General features: G+C 36.8%; 1 protein-coding gene across 1 annotated transcript in view; it reads left to right on the top strand.

Annotated features, from left to right (window-relative positions):
- The window catches only part of PLA2R1 (phospholipase A2 receptor 1), a 125,115-nt gene extending 109,822 nt beyond the window's left edge, over nucleotides 1–15,293 (top strand). Inside the window, exons 24-30 of the mRNA XM_042948930.1 lie at nucleotides 4,099–4,337; nucleotides 5,873–6,041; nucleotides 8,351–8,491; nucleotides 9,227–9,343; nucleotides 10,885–11,061; nucleotides 13,889–13,921; nucleotides 14,037–15,293. Of these exons, the coding sequence (XP_042804864.1) occupies nucleotides 4,099–4,337; nucleotides 5,873–6,041; nucleotides 8,351–8,491; nucleotides 9,227–9,343; nucleotides 10,885–11,061; nucleotides 13,889–13,921; nucleotides 14,037–14,251 (1,091 nt within the window). The 3' untranslated portion in view covers nucleotides 14,252–15,293. The remainder of the gene's footprint in view (nucleotides 1–4,098; nucleotides 4,338–5,872; nucleotides 6,042–8,350; nucleotides 8,492–9,226; nucleotides 9,344–10,884; nucleotides 11,062–13,888; nucleotides 13,922–14,036) is intronic.
- Nucleotides 15,294–16,360: the final 1,067 nt, after the last annotated feature.

Here is a 16,360-nt window from a genome sequence, read left to right as displayed (position 1 = left end):
CACTGTAAGTGACCTTGACTAATAAAAATAAAGATAGCAACAACAAAAACAATAGCTCCAACTTGTGCTTTCACCAAGTGCAAGGTTTCCCTGTATGACGCTACTCTAGAAGACCACAGTTTGTGTTTGGAGCTGGGTGCAACTCTGGGCAGCCTATTGTTTATATACTTACTTGGAATATGATTTATACCTCTCAGTGTTGCATGTATGTGAACACTTTAATGCACTGAGTATCTATCCATCCTCAGAATAGCCCAGGGAAGCTATTTCCCAATTCATAGTTATCACTTAAAAATAATAATATTCAGGAATTGAAAGAAGATAATCAATTATAGCAAGGGTATTATGAGAAGAGAAGAGTCTTGTAGGGAAAGAAATAATATCAATACACCATGTATTTGCATACTTATGATATACCTGGCCCTGTGCCTTGGCTTCATAAGCAATAAGGCATAAAAACCTCCCAACAATGCTAGGAAGTAGGTAAAAAAGTGTTATTTTACAGATGAGAAACTTGAGGCTTAGAAAAAATAAGTTACATATTCAAGGTCCCTCAGTTAAATACAATGATTCTATTCTGTGACACTGATGTTGATCTCTTCTTAAAATGGACTGCTCTCTTACCACTTTCTCTCTTTGAAATTTTTTGGGCTAACATTGTATATGGTCTTTTGGACATAGTCTAAAGTAGGGGTGGTTGGGAGCATAGGCACTGGAATTCATACCCCACCTGGGTTCTTTCCCCATCTCTGTAATTAAGTGTCAATGAAGTTTCTTAACTTTTTACAGATGTGATTTCACATCTGTAAAATGGGATAATAACTATCTCACTCTATGCACATACAGAATCTATGCATATATAATGCTTAGCAAGTTGCCAGCATATTAACAAATGACAGCTGTTCGTATTATTATTTCCAAAAAATATTATTCAACTACACAAATTTTCTTAGCCTACAATAAATGACCAAATTCTGCTCCACTTCTTTATTTGCCATATAAACAGGTGCTTACATTGGGCTTAGAGCGCAAACTCTCTTAACTGCCTGAAAGAATAAAGATACCGAAATAAAAGGGAGACAGGAACAAAATCAAGACCCCCAACATGGGGCTTGGTTTCCAACAGATCCTTCTTTTTCAGGTCAATGAGTGGCAAAATCATGTTGCTCAAAATCACGTATGTTTTGAAGTTTGATGGAATCAATTACATATGAAGAATTTTATGTGTGTAAAAGTACAGATATGTAATATAATGGGGGTAAATAGTAAAATTGGTATTCAGGTCACATATATGAAAATATTTAGTTGCCTTAATTTTACTAGTTATCATTTTTAAATATCTACTATGGTATTATATTGTGTTTTTTTTTTAAAAAATAACATTAGACTTGGTATATAGACTGGCAAGTGGCCAACAGACCTCTAGTAAAGAATAAACAAATGTAAAAGGGTAGTCCATCATAATTTACTTGGTAAATAGGTTAATTTCACTTTTGTTTTACAATATGTGCTATTATTATATTGAGGTAACATTTTCAGGCAAGAGTCAAATTCCCACTTTGCCATTTTTACTTGGCATAAAAAACCAACATTTATTGAGCACCTGCTGTGTTCTGGGTACTACATTCCAAGTACTGTGTTCCAGTAAGTGCTCTGTGTGGTTATCTCTGAATTCTAACCACACCCCTCCAAGGAAAGCTTTACTTATCTCTTAAAGACCAGAAATTTGAGGCTTGGAGAGATTACTTATTTTTCCAAGGTCACTTAGCCATGCATAGTCAGGACTGGGGTTGATTCACAAGTCTTCTGACCTATCCACACCTCACCATGCTCCTTTTCAACCCCAATTGTAATAAAACCAGTAAATAGAAAAATATCCCAGCCACTTTGGATAAGACAGTTCAGAAATTCTTACCTTGTTTTTCTATTTTAGGTTTGCTAAATTTAGCCTATCATAGTATATGATATAGTACAGAACAAAAAGGCAAGTGCACATTTTAAAGAGGAAATATCCTGGATGTAAAACAAGGGGTTGGCTGTCACATGACCTGTCACTCATGAACAAGAAGGCACCAGTCATCATGTCTGGGAAAACCTTGCCTTTTAATTTGTAAATCTTGACTCTGACAGATGACATATTAATAGAAACTATTTATAGAATGTGTGTATTCTGTTTATTAATGTAGTTTTTAAGTTTCTATTTAGAATTTATACATGTAAACATTAAACATGATAGCAACTATCATACAATCTCAAGTTTAATAAAGGGTGGTATTTGATTTAAAAAAGGGGGGCACCTGGGTGGCTCAGTTGGTTAAATGACTGACTTTGGCTAAGGTCATGATCTCACAGTTGGTGGGTTCAAGCCCCTCACTGGGTTCTGTGCTCACAGCTCAAAGTCTGGAGCCTGCTTCATATTCTGTGTCTCCCTCTCCCTCTGCCCCTCACCTGCTCATGCTCTGTCTTTCTGTTTCTCAAAAATAAATAAACATTAAAAAAATTATTTAAAGAAAGGGTGGTATTTGAGAATATGCACTTGTAAACTTATGTTTGCAACACAATATATGACTCCATAATATATGTCAATATTCTCTTAGTAAGTATTAAGTTCTGCCAGAGCAATGTGTGTTGGGCCGGATGTAACTAGTGGAATAAAATCTGTCTGGGGCACCTGGGTGGCTTAGTCAGTTGAGCATCCAACTCTTGATTTCTGCTCAGATTTCTGCCCAGGGTTGTGGGATCAAGCCCGGCTTTGACATCCATGCTCAGTGTGGAACCTGCTTAAGATTCTCTCTCTCTCTTTCTCCCTCTGCCTCTCTCCCCCACTCACACTCTCTCTCTCTGTAAAAGAATTCAATTAAGTTAATTAATTAATTAAACTTGATTTTCAAAAAACCTGCCTAAGAAGATCAGTTCCATCAAAAAGTGGTCCGTTTAAAAAGGGACAGTCAAAGGTGCCTGGGTGGCTCAGTTGAGTGTCCGACTCTTGATTTCAGTTCAGGTCATGACCTCATGGTTTGTGGGACTGAGCATCTTGAGCATCGTGTTGGGCTCTGCTGACAGCTGAGAGCTTGCTTGGGATTCTCTGTCTCCCTCTCTTTCTGCCCCTCCCCTATTTGTGTGCTCTCTCTTACATAAAATAAATACATAAACAAACAAACAAGTAAACAAACTTTAAAAAAAGGGACAGTCAAGTGGTATGCACAATTATTCAGCCATCAAAAAGAATGAAATCTTGAGAGAGCCAAAGCATAAGAGACTCTTAAAAACTGAGAACAAACTGAGGGTTGATGGGGGGTGGGAGGGAGGGAAGGGTAGGTGATGGGTATTGAGGAGGGCATCTTTTGGGATGAGCACTGGGTGTTGTATGGAAACCAATTTGACAATAAATTTCATATATTAAAAAAAAAGGAAAAAAAAGAATGAAATCTTGCCATTTGCAATGACATGGATGGAGCTAGAATGTATTATGCTAAGTGAAATAAGTCAATCAAAGAAAGACAAATACTGTATGATTTCACTCATATGTGGAATTTAAGAAACAGAACAGATGAACATATGGAAGGTGGGGGTAGGGGAACAAGAGGAGAGAGGGAAACAAACCACAAGAGACTCTTAATGATAGAGAACAAACTGAGGGTTGATGGAGTGATGTGGGTGGGAGATGGGCTAGATGGATTAAGGTATTAAGCTATATAAGGTATTAAGGAGGGACCTTGTTATGATGAGCACTGGGTGTTGTATGTAAATGATGAATTACTGAATTCTACTCCAGAAACCAATATTGCGCTCTATGTTAACTAAATTTAAATTTTAAAAAAAGGAAAAAAAAGGGAGTAAAAAATGGGAAATCTTCTAGAAATCTTCTCTATGTATGTATTTTTTTTTTTAAGAAACTCATGCATTAAACTTCCTAAGTTCTCATTCTTTAGCATCACCTATGCTTTCAGGTATTACCCTCATTTTGAAATAGTTCTGGGAAGGAAAACTGATGTTCATCACAGCATGGATCATTATGACATGGATCCATGCTAAGCTTTGCCTCTCCCTTTCTCAACCGGATGCTAAAAATGATTGTTGTTGTTGTTCTTGTTCTAGATACCTCTGGACACAGTGTAAATACATCTGATATGTATCCAGTCCCCAATACCTTAGAATATGGAAACAGAACTTATAAGATAATTAATGCAAATATGACTTGGTATACAGCAATAAAAACCTGCCTAATGCATGGAGCAGAATTGGCCAGCATTACAGATCAGTATCACCAGTCCTTCCTCACTGTTATCCTCAACCGGTTAGGACATCCCCACTGGATTGGATTGTTCACTGCAGATGTAAGTATCTTAAATCTCTTGGAACATCCCTGCATAACTAAGTTTCACATCTACTTCCTTAGTGGTATGGACACTGAAATTAACACAGAGAAAAAAAATTCCAAGAAATAATAGCAAATGTAACATTTAAGTAATTGGTTCATACAACAACTATGACCAACCTTACGAATAGCTTATGACTACAAATTAAAGGTATACACCTTTTTTAGAACAAACATCCACTTGCCTAATCTATGGAAAATAATGCCCTTCAAAGGTTCTCTGAAAATTTCTGAGTATCTCCAGATACTGCCAGTTCTTGCCTCCAAGAACCTGCATTTGGGCAATCTGCATTTAAGAAATTATCAAGAAAAATGGATCATGCTTCCTGTCTAGAAATGTGGTTATTAATTAATTCAGTACCACCTTGGAATTTAACACGTGGGTTTTCTCTCCCTCTAGGGATGTATTTTGGAGAGTAAGATTTTTTTCTTAGTTTTCTTTTTTTTTTAAATAAAACTATTATACACTTGCAGTAGTAAAAAGTAAAATCTGTTCTGTCTCAACCTCTGGTTCTGTACCCCAGAGATAATCACTGTAAATATTTCTTATGCATCATTTAAAAATTTCCTACACATATTTACATAATGGGTAAATATGTATATTGTTTTTTAAATACAAATGAGGTTATACTACTTGTGCTGTCCTTTAACTTGTTTTTTGTTTAATATGCCTTGTACAGCTTTCCATCTCAGCACATAAAAATCTAACACATTCTTTGCAGCACCACATAAAGATATACCATACCACTCTCCTGTGAATAGAAATTTGGGTTCTTCCCAGTTTTTCACAATTACAAGTAATACACAACAAACAACCCTGTGTAAGTTGGATAAATTCCTAGAAGTTAAATTGCTGAGCACACTTTACATTTTAAGAAATAGTGCCATACTGCCTGCCAAAAGTTTACACTAATTTACATGCAAACAACTATGATAACAGGTAGCTTTTCATATCCTTGTCAATACTGGACATTGTCAAAATTTTAATCCTTGTCATTGGGATAGGTGAGAGAATGTGTCTTATGGTTGTTTATTATACTTGTGCATTACAGAATGATTTAACTTCACGTAGTCAATTTTGCATTATGGCCTCTGGATTTTGTATCAGACTTGAAAAGATATTCCCCGCACCAAGAGTATAAAATATTTAGCCAAGTTTTCTCTAGCACTTTTATGTTTGCAATTCATATGTATGAATCTTTGACCAATCTGAAATTGGTTTTGGTGTAAAGAACAAGATATTAATCCAACTTCATTCTGATTGCTTACTTGGAAATTATGGTGGTAGGGAACAAAGGATTACCCAAAACTAAAAAAGATACTGTTGTGACAGCTATATCTTTTTGTCAGGCCACATTCACAAGCTATCCTAGACCCCCTGAAATATAAGTCTAGATGTGGAAATACAAATCAGTGCGTGAAGTAAGGGCTGCTCAAATAGCACTGGGTGATGCAGTGCTAGCAAAGAAATTATGGCTTCATTTCCCTCCACAGAATGGTCTTAATTTTGACTGGTCAGATGGCACCAAATCCTCCTTCACTTTTTGGAAAGACGATGAGTCATCCATCTTGGGTGACTGTGTTTTTGCCGACACCAGTGGACGCTGGAGTAGCACAGCCTGCGAGTCATTTCTGCAAGGAGCAATTTGTCATGTACCTACTGGTAGGTTCAATTCTATTCAACTCAACAAATATGTACTGGCACCTACTGCGTGTAAGGCACTGTGCTAAGCAGGAGCTTTGAGTAAGAGTAAGAAGTGTCTGCCCTCAAGAAGCCTCTGGTCTGGTAGGTGATGTTCAGACAAATAACTGTTATACCAAGCAGAACTACCAAATGATGGAAAAGAGGTAGTAAGTGTTGTGGGGTTAGCAAGAAAAAAGAACATAACACATCCACTTGAGGACAAGTAGAAAGACTTCTTGAAGGACATAACTGTGTGACTGGCCTTGAAGAATAGGTAGGATGCAGTGAGAAAATGATTGGACATGGAGAGGCAGTCTGAACAGAAAAGCTTGGACAGGGCACCTGGATGGCTTAGTCAGTTAAGCGTCTGACTTCGGCTCAGGTCACCACCTGACCACCTGGTTCATGAGTTCGAGCCCCGCGTTGGGCGCTGTGCTGACAGCTCAGAGCATGGAGTCTTCTTCGGATTCTGTGTCTCCTTCTCTCTCTGCCCCTCCCGCACTCACTCTGTGTGTGTGTGTGTGTGTGTGTGTGTCTCAAAAATAAGTAAATGTTAAAAAAGAAAAGCTTGGACAAAGACATGGAAGGAAGAAAGTTGTAAAGCAAAGCTAGTGTTGAAATTTGCCTTCATGGCAGTGTACCAGTAAGGAGAGGTGGGAAATCAGGCTAGAAACCTGCATTAAGAGCATGTGTGACCTTGAAGGCCAGACTGCAAATTCATGTTTAAGTCAAAGACTAATAAAATTCTAGAGATGATGACGATGATGATAGTAATAATATTTATATTATATGATAACAATGATAATAATACCTCATTACTCTTAAAGCTCACCTGGCTCTCCCAGTTGAGCCAGGTGAACTTTATTTTAAAAAGAAAACAAACTCAGAGCATGAAATAGCTTACTGAAGATCTCACAGATGTCCACCAATAGGACCAGGAGGAGAAGCCAAGCTTCCTTGCTCTTTGATGTGATGTTCATCCCATTACACCAAGTCCCCCTTCCCTTGACTGCTACATAGAGTTCTTTAACACCAGCTGGTGTCTTTTAAAATCTCTCATTTAGTAAAAGTGCACATATTTGCTTACATTCTGGATACTATAAGTTAAACAGCATACACACTATGTAACTTCGGATCAAAATAATTCAGGATAGTAATGTAAATAATAGCCACATACACTGGAAAAGCTAATTCTGCTACTAAAACACCATAAAAATTATTCTTCCCTTTTCAATAGCACTGCATTTATTGAGTGCTTAAGAAGTGTCAGGCACTAGCTCATTTAAACTCCTCACGCAGCAGTACCTGACTAGGTCATTTGGTAGAGCATGTGACTTTAGATCTCAGGGTCATGAGTTTGAGTCCCTTGTTGGGTGTAGAGATTACTTAGAAGGGAAAAATAAAAACAAATAAATAAACTTCTCATGTAAAAAAGATGTTGTTTAACTCTCTTTTATAACTTTTTAAAAAATGTTTATTTTGAGAGAGAGAAAGAAAGCACAAGTAAGGGAGGGGAAGAGGGGGGTGCGCAGAGAGAGAAAATCTGAAGCAGGCTCTACCTCAACAGTGGAGCCCAGTGCAGAACTTGATCTCACAACTGTAAGATCATGACCTGAGCTGAAATCAAGAGTCGGACACTTAACCAACTGAGCCACCCAGGTGTCCTGTTGGCTCTCTTTTTATTGATAAAGACACCAAAGTATGAATATGATAGGTAACATGCCCATAGCCATACACCTAGGATCTCATCATGGATGTGACCTCTAAAGCAAAGTCTACCTGATATTTCCCTTAGTTATGTGTTATGTTTTGCTATGCTATGTTACTTTACCAAATGCATTATTTTCTCTCACAGGTTGATTGGCAGGTAAGGATTTGCTAAATCTGTAATATTCAGCACTGCATAGAACACATTTTGTACATTTGGAAGTGCTTTTTGCCAACTTCATTCATTTCTATGAATCACATCCCCCAGTTTTTCCAACCTTTAGGACACCAATTATAAACATGAAAGACAGCCACCCTCACCCATGCAGCACCCAAACTAAGCCTAAGAAGCTATGCATGAATATACCCTGTTATGTGTAGGTAAAGATTATTTCTGCCAGAAATGCTACAAACCAGATTTGGTTTTCTGATCATTTATATTAAACCCACTCTTTCAGAGTATTATCATGAAAATCTCATTACACTATTTATCTTAGTTTGTCATAGAATTTAATGCAATGTTTATCCCAATAAATGAACCCAGTCACCACCCTAAAATCATAACTGATTTTTGTTCACAGAAACAAAACCATTTGGACACCCAGAGTTGTGCTCAGAAACATCTATTCCCTGGATAAAATTCAAAAGTAATTGCTACAGTTTTTCTACAGTCCTAGACAGTACGAGTTTTGAGGCTGCTCATGAATTTTGCAAAAAGGAAGGTAATTCTTTTGTGATGGTAAAATGCTTTCAATGCATTCCTTCTTGACGTTTCAGTAAACAATGTGGTTTTCTTCATTTGTCTGATTATTTAGTGACTTTAGGAGCAACAACAAAAAAAAGTAAATACTTTTGAATTGCTTGTTTGGGGATGGACTATCTATGAAATTCAGTGTCCGGTATAGAATGTGAAAACCTAATATGATATCTCAGAATACTACACTTTCACAGAAAATGTTCCTTTTGAATGCACCTGATTTATAAACTTTTAATGTTCTCTAAAATTAATATTCTATCCTTTAGCTTCTTAAGTACATGCTTGTCTCTTTTAATAAATGTAGTATAATTTTTAAATTTTTAATCAAAAATCACTTATTCACAATAGAAATGTTTGCTCTGCAAAGACTGAGTTTTACAAATTATTGTAGGGGCGCCTGGGTGGCTCAGTCGGTTGAGCGGCCGACTTCAGCTCAGGTCATGATCTCACGGCCCGTGAGTTCGAGCCCTGCGTCAGGCTCTGTGCTGACCGCTCAGAGCCTGGAGCCTGTTTCAGATTCTGTGTCTCTCTCTCTCTGACCCTCCCCCATTCATGTTCTGTCTCTCTCTGTCTCAAAAATAAATAAACGTTTAAAAAAAAATTAAAAAAAAAAACAAATTATTGTAAAGGAGACATTTTTAAAATTGAATTTACCCATAAACACAAATACTTGTTTATTTATTGTTTGTGTCTTTTATAGGATCTAATCTTTTAACAATCAAGGATGAGACTGAAAATTCATTTCTCCTAGAAGAGCTTTTTGCTTTTGGTTCTTCTGTCCAGATGGTTTGGTTGAATGCTCACTTTGATGGTGACAGTAAGTGATTTGGGTAAAGAGGAGACAGGATAAATAAATACATGGTGGCCAAGGCTAATGAAAATGACATCTACAAACGAGAAGGCTCTCCTTAGATATATTTGCAGTGAAAAAATAGCAGTAATCCGAAAGCCACTTCCTCCAAAGGCAATATTGCTAACCCTTTTCTATACACTTGTGTCCTTTGAAATAATCCCAGAATACCAAACATAAAAACAAGCAAACAAGTTTATCTTATACTTACCCTCACATCATGAAGGTTCTTGGAGAGAAATTTGTGTTCACAGACTTAGTCATAGACAACAAAACCCTATTTATTTGAAAATAGCCCAGATTCCTCGATGTTATAAAAGCACAACAGAGTTATAGAAACGTTTCAGTGATGAATTGTGCTTTTAGAATTATTTGCTTCTCATAAAAACCAGGGTCTGTGATCAAATGAGAACGTGGTATTCTTTTCTCTATGTAATTGGTGGTTATTGAAAGTACTTATAAAGAAAAATATTTTAATTGGTACGGAGAACTTCTTACAGTGGTGCCCCAAGGTGGAGGGTGGGTTCACTCTGACAAGGAGGAGTGTTTCAATCACAGACATTGTTTAGAATTTCTAGCCCATTGTGGTAATAAAAAGCTGACCGACTTTTAGGTACTTTTATTGTTGGTTTTAAATCCTTTTCAGACAATGCATCTCCTCTTATTGCTTACACCTGGAGGACTCTACCACTGTTCCCACCCCCTCAGTCCCCACTGGCTTGCTTCTTAAAGAAATTCATTGTAAAATTATTTTAGAAAGAGAGTCATTATGCAATGATATAGATGGTAGGACTTCAAATGATGTCTTTAAATTGATTACAATTATAGGGAATATTTCAAAATTCAAACTATTACGTTAAAAAAAAAGATGATATTTGGGGCACCTGGGTGGCTCAGTTGGTTGGGCATCTGACTTTGGCTCAGGTCATGATCTCACAGTTCGTGGCTTCGGGCCCTGCATCAGCACAGAGCCTGGAGCCTGCTTCACATTCTGGTCTCCCTTTCTCTCTCTGCCCCTTCCCTGCTTGTGCTCTCTCTCTGTCTCTCTCTCTCTCTCTCTCAAAAATAAATCAACATTAAAAAAAATTTTTTAAGATGCTATTCTAAATGAACTAAATTAGAACAATGTATCTAAAATAAATAGAGCTGTTCACAAAGCAACTTTACTAATACCTACCTTTTGATAATGACTTCATGACTGTACCTACTGAGTCGAATGTATCAGATAAAGAGACAGTCTCATTAAATTTAGGAGCTGCTTTTTTCAGAAAGAGAGAGAGAGAGAGAGAGCACGTGCGCACAAGCAGGCTCCACACCCAGCGCAGAGCCCAATGCAGGGCTCGATCTCACAACTGTGAGATCATGACCTCCACTGAAATCAAGAGTTGGATGCTTAACCACCTGAGCCACCCAGATGCCCCAAGAACTGCTTTTTGTGGTTCATTCCAGTCTTAGTATATTTGATAATCATACATATAAGTCATAGTAAGTCAACAATTTTTCTACAGATGAAACCATAAAGTGGTTTGATGGAACTCCCACAGACCAGTCGAACTGGGGCATTCGGAAGCCAGAGGCGGACCATGTCAAACCCCATCTGTGTATTGCCCTGAGGATCCCCGAAGGAGTGTGGCAGTCATCTCCATGTCAAGAAAAAAAAGGATTTATATGCAAAATGGAAGCAGGTGGGTAAAGTCAGAGGATAATTCTTCATTTTGATTCTACCCTGACTAATGTTGACCCACCTCTTTAGCATTTCAAGCGTTGAAAATGCAAGTATTCGGGGAATATTCAGATTCTGACATTATCATCTTGTTCTACATCAAACAAGTCAGAGGACATTTCAGCTCCTTCTTTCTCTGATATCAACAAAAAAATCATTATAAAGACTATGACTTTCCTGTGTCATCCTCCTTGTTCAACTAATGTGCAAAAAGCAGTTTAACCTCAAACAAATGGAACTAGAAATGTTAAAAGCAACTGCTACTGGTACTGCTAGTACCATTCTGGCAACTGCTACTCAGAAATGTTAAGATTCATCTTTGGTCCCAGGAAATATGATCAAGGCCTAGGTATTCTTGTTGTGGACTAATGGATGTGATTCTCTGTTGCTAGCCATAATATGTTATAAAAGTCATATTTTAACTTCATTGCGAGCTACATAGTTTGTGGTGATAAAAAGAAATAATCATTTTAGAAATCTAAGCCAGAAAATTCTAGTCAGTTGCCAATAATACAGAGATTTCTAAGATAGGATGTTAACAATGAACATTAACAGTGGAAAGGTGTTTTTAATAATAATCACAATATTTCTAGATGCCAGTGTTGCAGAGAAGGAGGAACCTGCTGATGAAGATTTCAGAGAGGAGATAAGGTTTTGGAATCCTAAAAGATGAAGAGGATAGAGGAGGGAAGGCATATTAGACAAAAGTCCCAGCATGACTAAAGCCAGTGATTGAGAATGAGCTCAGATTGGAGCAAAGGGCTCATATTAGGTGGTGATGAGAATAAAACTGGACAGTAATGTAGGATCCATTCACAGAGAGTATCAGTTTAGAGAGCTGAACTTCATGGTGAACCTGACAGGGAAGCCCTATGTGCTCTGTAGACACTTGCAGTGGAATCACACTCATATGGATATAAAGGGAAGCAGTTGTGATTTGAGTGACAGAACAAGGAACATGAGGAAGAATAGAAATAGGAAAAGAGAATCATCAGGATTTGGTGATCTGATTAGAGACTGGGTGGGAATGAAGGAGAAAAAACTGGAAGATGTCGGCACCAACATTCAAGCCCTAATAGTGTGGAAAACAGGACTGAGCCTAATAAGTAGTATGCCCAAGTGATCAATAGCATTTAAGTATCAAAAACAAATCAGAAACACCTTGCGTCTATACAAGACTTTAAAGCTTCCTGTAATATATAGGATACCTCTTTCGTCCCTCATAGAATTTTTTTTTAATTTTTTTTAATGTTTATTTTTGAGACAGAGGGAGACAGAGCATGAGTGGGGGAGGGGCAGAGAGAGAGGGAGACACAGAATCTGAAGCAGGCTCCAGGCTCTGAGCTGTCAGCACACAGCCTGATGCGGGGCTCGAACCCACGAACCGTGAGATCATGACCTGAGCCGAAGTTGGACGCTCAACCAACTGAGCCACCCAGGCGCCCCCCTCATAGCAATTTTTAAAGCAGTGAAGCAGATACAATATTCCCATTTTACAGATGAGAAATGTACTTGATCAAACTGAAGCCCACAGTCCAAGTTTTTTGACTCTACATGGTCCTTCCATATCTGCCTACTGCATGCATCTTGAGAATAAATATTCTTTTAACAGCTTCTCTTTAAAAAGTATCTTCACATGGGACACCTGGGTGGCTCAGTTGGTTAAGCGTCTTGATTTTGGTTCAGCTCATGATCTCACCGTTAGTGAATTAGAGTCCCATGTTGGGCTCTGTGCTGACAGCTCAGAGCCTGGAGCCTGCTTTGGATTCTGTGTCTTCCTCTCTCTGCCCCTCCCCTGCTCACGCACGTGCCCACTCTTTCTCAAAAATAAACCAACATTAAAAGCTAAAAATAAAAAAATAATAATAACTCTAAAGTTTCTTCACACACATATAACATATGTTTTTAATAGTATGATGAAAAATTATATAGTATTATTTTTAAATTGCAAAACAGGTTTTGTTAATGTGGTTTTGCTGTTGGTGACAATGTTAATGTTTTAAGTGTATAAGAATGAATGGGCCTAAGGACTGCACCAAGGCACTTTCTCCACTCACAAATCATTTACTGATCTTTCTCTGGGTCATTCAGAAATGGAGAATCATCCATTTCTCTGGATCTTTACCTAGAGGAAAAATAGCAGTGTTCAAACTTTGAGACAGAGTCTACTTGAAAGAGATACATTTTTACTGTAGAAAGTCGTCAAATGGGAACCCTCCAACTTTTTGAGTGGAAGAGCTATTTTTTATTCATTTTTCAAGATTCTTAAGATTGCAAAGGTGAGAAAGTGCTGAGTTTAGAATCCTTCCCTGGAGGTAAAGAGATTATCATTGCTGGACAAACTCCATCTCATAGCTTAACAAAACTGAGTTCCTTGCAGGCAGGGACTATATTTTATTCATATTTTTATTGTAGCGTAGTGCTGAGACTAGATGGAAAATTTTCAGCTTAAAAAAAAGAGCAGTGTATGTGTTTGTGAGCAATAATAATGATTATAATAAATCAGGGGTCAGCAAAATTTTCTTGTAAAGGGCCAGACAATAAATAGTTTAGGCTTTGGGGGCCATATAGTCTCTGTCACGCTGCCACTGTAGCATGAAAGCCGCCACAGACAATACATAAATGGATGAGTGTGACTGAGTTCCAATAAAACATTATTTATAAAAACAGGCACCAGATCTGATCCATGAGCCATAATTTGTTGAACTCTGCTACAAATAATAACATAATTTTGCTGAATTAAAAGAAAATTTTAATCTCAGGTGGGTTTTTTTTGTATTTGTTTTTAGATATTCACACAATAAAGGAGCACTCAAGAAAAGGTAGGTTTGAAAATTTTGATGTCTCTTAGAAATAATAAAACAGAAAGTAACTGTGTGGCAGTATCTATCTTAATTCATTGTCATTGAACCCTTCCTTTGTTTCATCTTCTTTCAGGACCAAGTCACAGCATTGTACCTCTTGCGGTAGCACTGACACTGATAGTAATTCTGGCAATTTCTGCACTTTCCTTCTGTATATACAAGCACAACAGAGGTATCTTCAGGAGACTTGCAGGGTTTGGGAATCCTTACTATCCTACAACCAACTTTAGTACAGTACATTTGGAAGAAAACATTCTCATTTCTGATCTTGAGAAGAATGACCAATAACAATGAGTCCAGAAAATGCCACAGCCATGAGGATAATAAGAAGACTATAAGGGGAGTCTCCCCTCATTTTCCTTACAGACCAGATGCCGCTATAATGTAAATTGTGTCACTATTTAATTACTCTTAAAGTGATTACTGGTTTTGAACTGTAACCAAATCAGATGTGTCTTGATTTACTCATTTCCCCAAACTGTGATCTATTCTTAAAAAGGGGAAGTTATACAATGGCTACTATTCAGAAAACAAGAACTATTAAAAATAACTCCCTCTTCAAGACTCTCAAACCAATGTGAATGGCTTACTGAAACTTTAAAAGAATTTTTAGCCTAATCTAGCATCTATTCAGACATTTACCCATACTCATTCCATTAAAAGAGAGAGAGGGGAAGTAAAACAAATTTCAAAACTCTAGACCTTATACAAGACAAAAAGTTAAAGGCTTCTGAGAGGTTTTCTTGTTGGTTTTTTAATTCAATCATTTTAACACAGGATTTAGAAAACTAATTTCTAAGCTTAAAACTCACACATTCTGGTCTCTAAACTAATATTTACAGTGATATTTGTTTTTATTAATTCTGAGTTCTCAAACTAAAAAAGAAAAATTACCTGTCTTTAAATAGGAAAGACCTTGGTTAGCGGCACACTTTCATAAGCAACCATATAATGTGGCTTAAAATCTTCAATTACTGAATGATGACTACATTTGATGTTTAAATATATAGATAAACTTAAAGGAATTTATCAAAATCTTACTATTGTTAAAACTCATGGTTTTTATTAAAAACTAAATGTTAAAATAATATATAACTCTCTTAACAATTGAAAGATATAAAATATAATTTGATTTTAAAGGGGAAAAAATGAAGATCTGAATTACAGTCCCATTAGAACCACAATATAGGATATATTGAGAAGTACTAAATAAATTACTCTCCAATCATAATCTAGATACCTTTGTTATATAAGTGAGTTTATTTGGGGTATTCTATTTAGTAAATTATGGTTCTTAAGAACGATCTCTGTGTTGGACTAGTTAGTGCAGTTGATAAATTATGGTTAATAGCATAACACTGTAAATTAAATATCACAGATTTGACTTTCCTACATGAATTTATGATATGGGAAAGTGCTTTCATAATCAACATTTAAAAGTTTACTGAGTACATAAATGTTTATTGCATTCCTACTAAGAACCAAGTACCATTCTAGAAACTAGACATATTGTGGTGAGCAAATTAATGAGAACTCTTGTTTTTATGTCACTTATTTTCTGAGAAAAAAGTGAGAGCAAGCCAGTAAAGAAATGCATAAGTACAAAATTCCAGGTGGTTATGAAAATTAAGTAAGGTCTTGTGATAGAGAGGAACTGGGGGAATCTCAGGGCCTCCCCTGAAGGTGCATTTTAATTATAACATCCAGTTGCCTTGAAACTAACTAGTAGCCACTAGTCATGAGGTGGAGCTCCAGGAGAAAGTGTGAGTGAATTGCTAAGTGAAAAACCATCATCATTAGAAATGTAATTTAACGAGCATACCCTAAGAAAGGAGTCCTTGTGGCCTGAAACAATTAATACAGCTTCCAAAAGCAGCTCTTTGTTACCGCTGTGTAACTTACACATTAGGACAATCTACTTCCATAATTTTTGTAAGTTTTAAGACTTCATTTTTTAAAGGATATTATATTGTGTGGCAGTTGAATATTTATCACTCATAAGAATAATTGGCTTGAACTAACCAGGTGGTATAAAAGCCCGATTTAACAATCTGTCAAATGAAATTAAAGTTCTGTTCTTTTCAGTGGGATTGGTAAAAACTGCTAATCAATTATCCTTCTAGTTGAGTTATATTGAAGTGGAATAGTTACACGTAACAATTTGACAAAGTATGTCATTAATAAAGTGCTTTTGCAGAAAGAGACCATACTTCTTGTCAATGCTCTGTACTTTGCTATTTAGTATTGAACTGCATCTCTGGGGAATCTGTCCCCATGGACAAGATCATGCAGTCCTTCCCATTACTGAAATAGAAAGTATTGAAATATTATGTTTTATTTATATATGTGCACTTAAAAAAAGTTTTTCCACATCTATTTTTAATCTGCACTAGATTT

This window comes from Panthera leo, chromosome C1 (genome assembly GCF_018350215.1).
Source record: "Panthera leo isolate Ple1 chromosome C1, P.leo_Ple1_pat1.1, whole genome shotgun sequence".
Classification (NCBI taxonomy): domain Eukaryota; kingdom Metazoa; phylum Chordata; class Mammalia; order Carnivora; family Felidae; genus Panthera; species Panthera leo.
The sequence above is the reverse complement of the archived record's forward strand: the minus strand, read 5'-3'. Positions and strand labels throughout refer to the sequence as shown.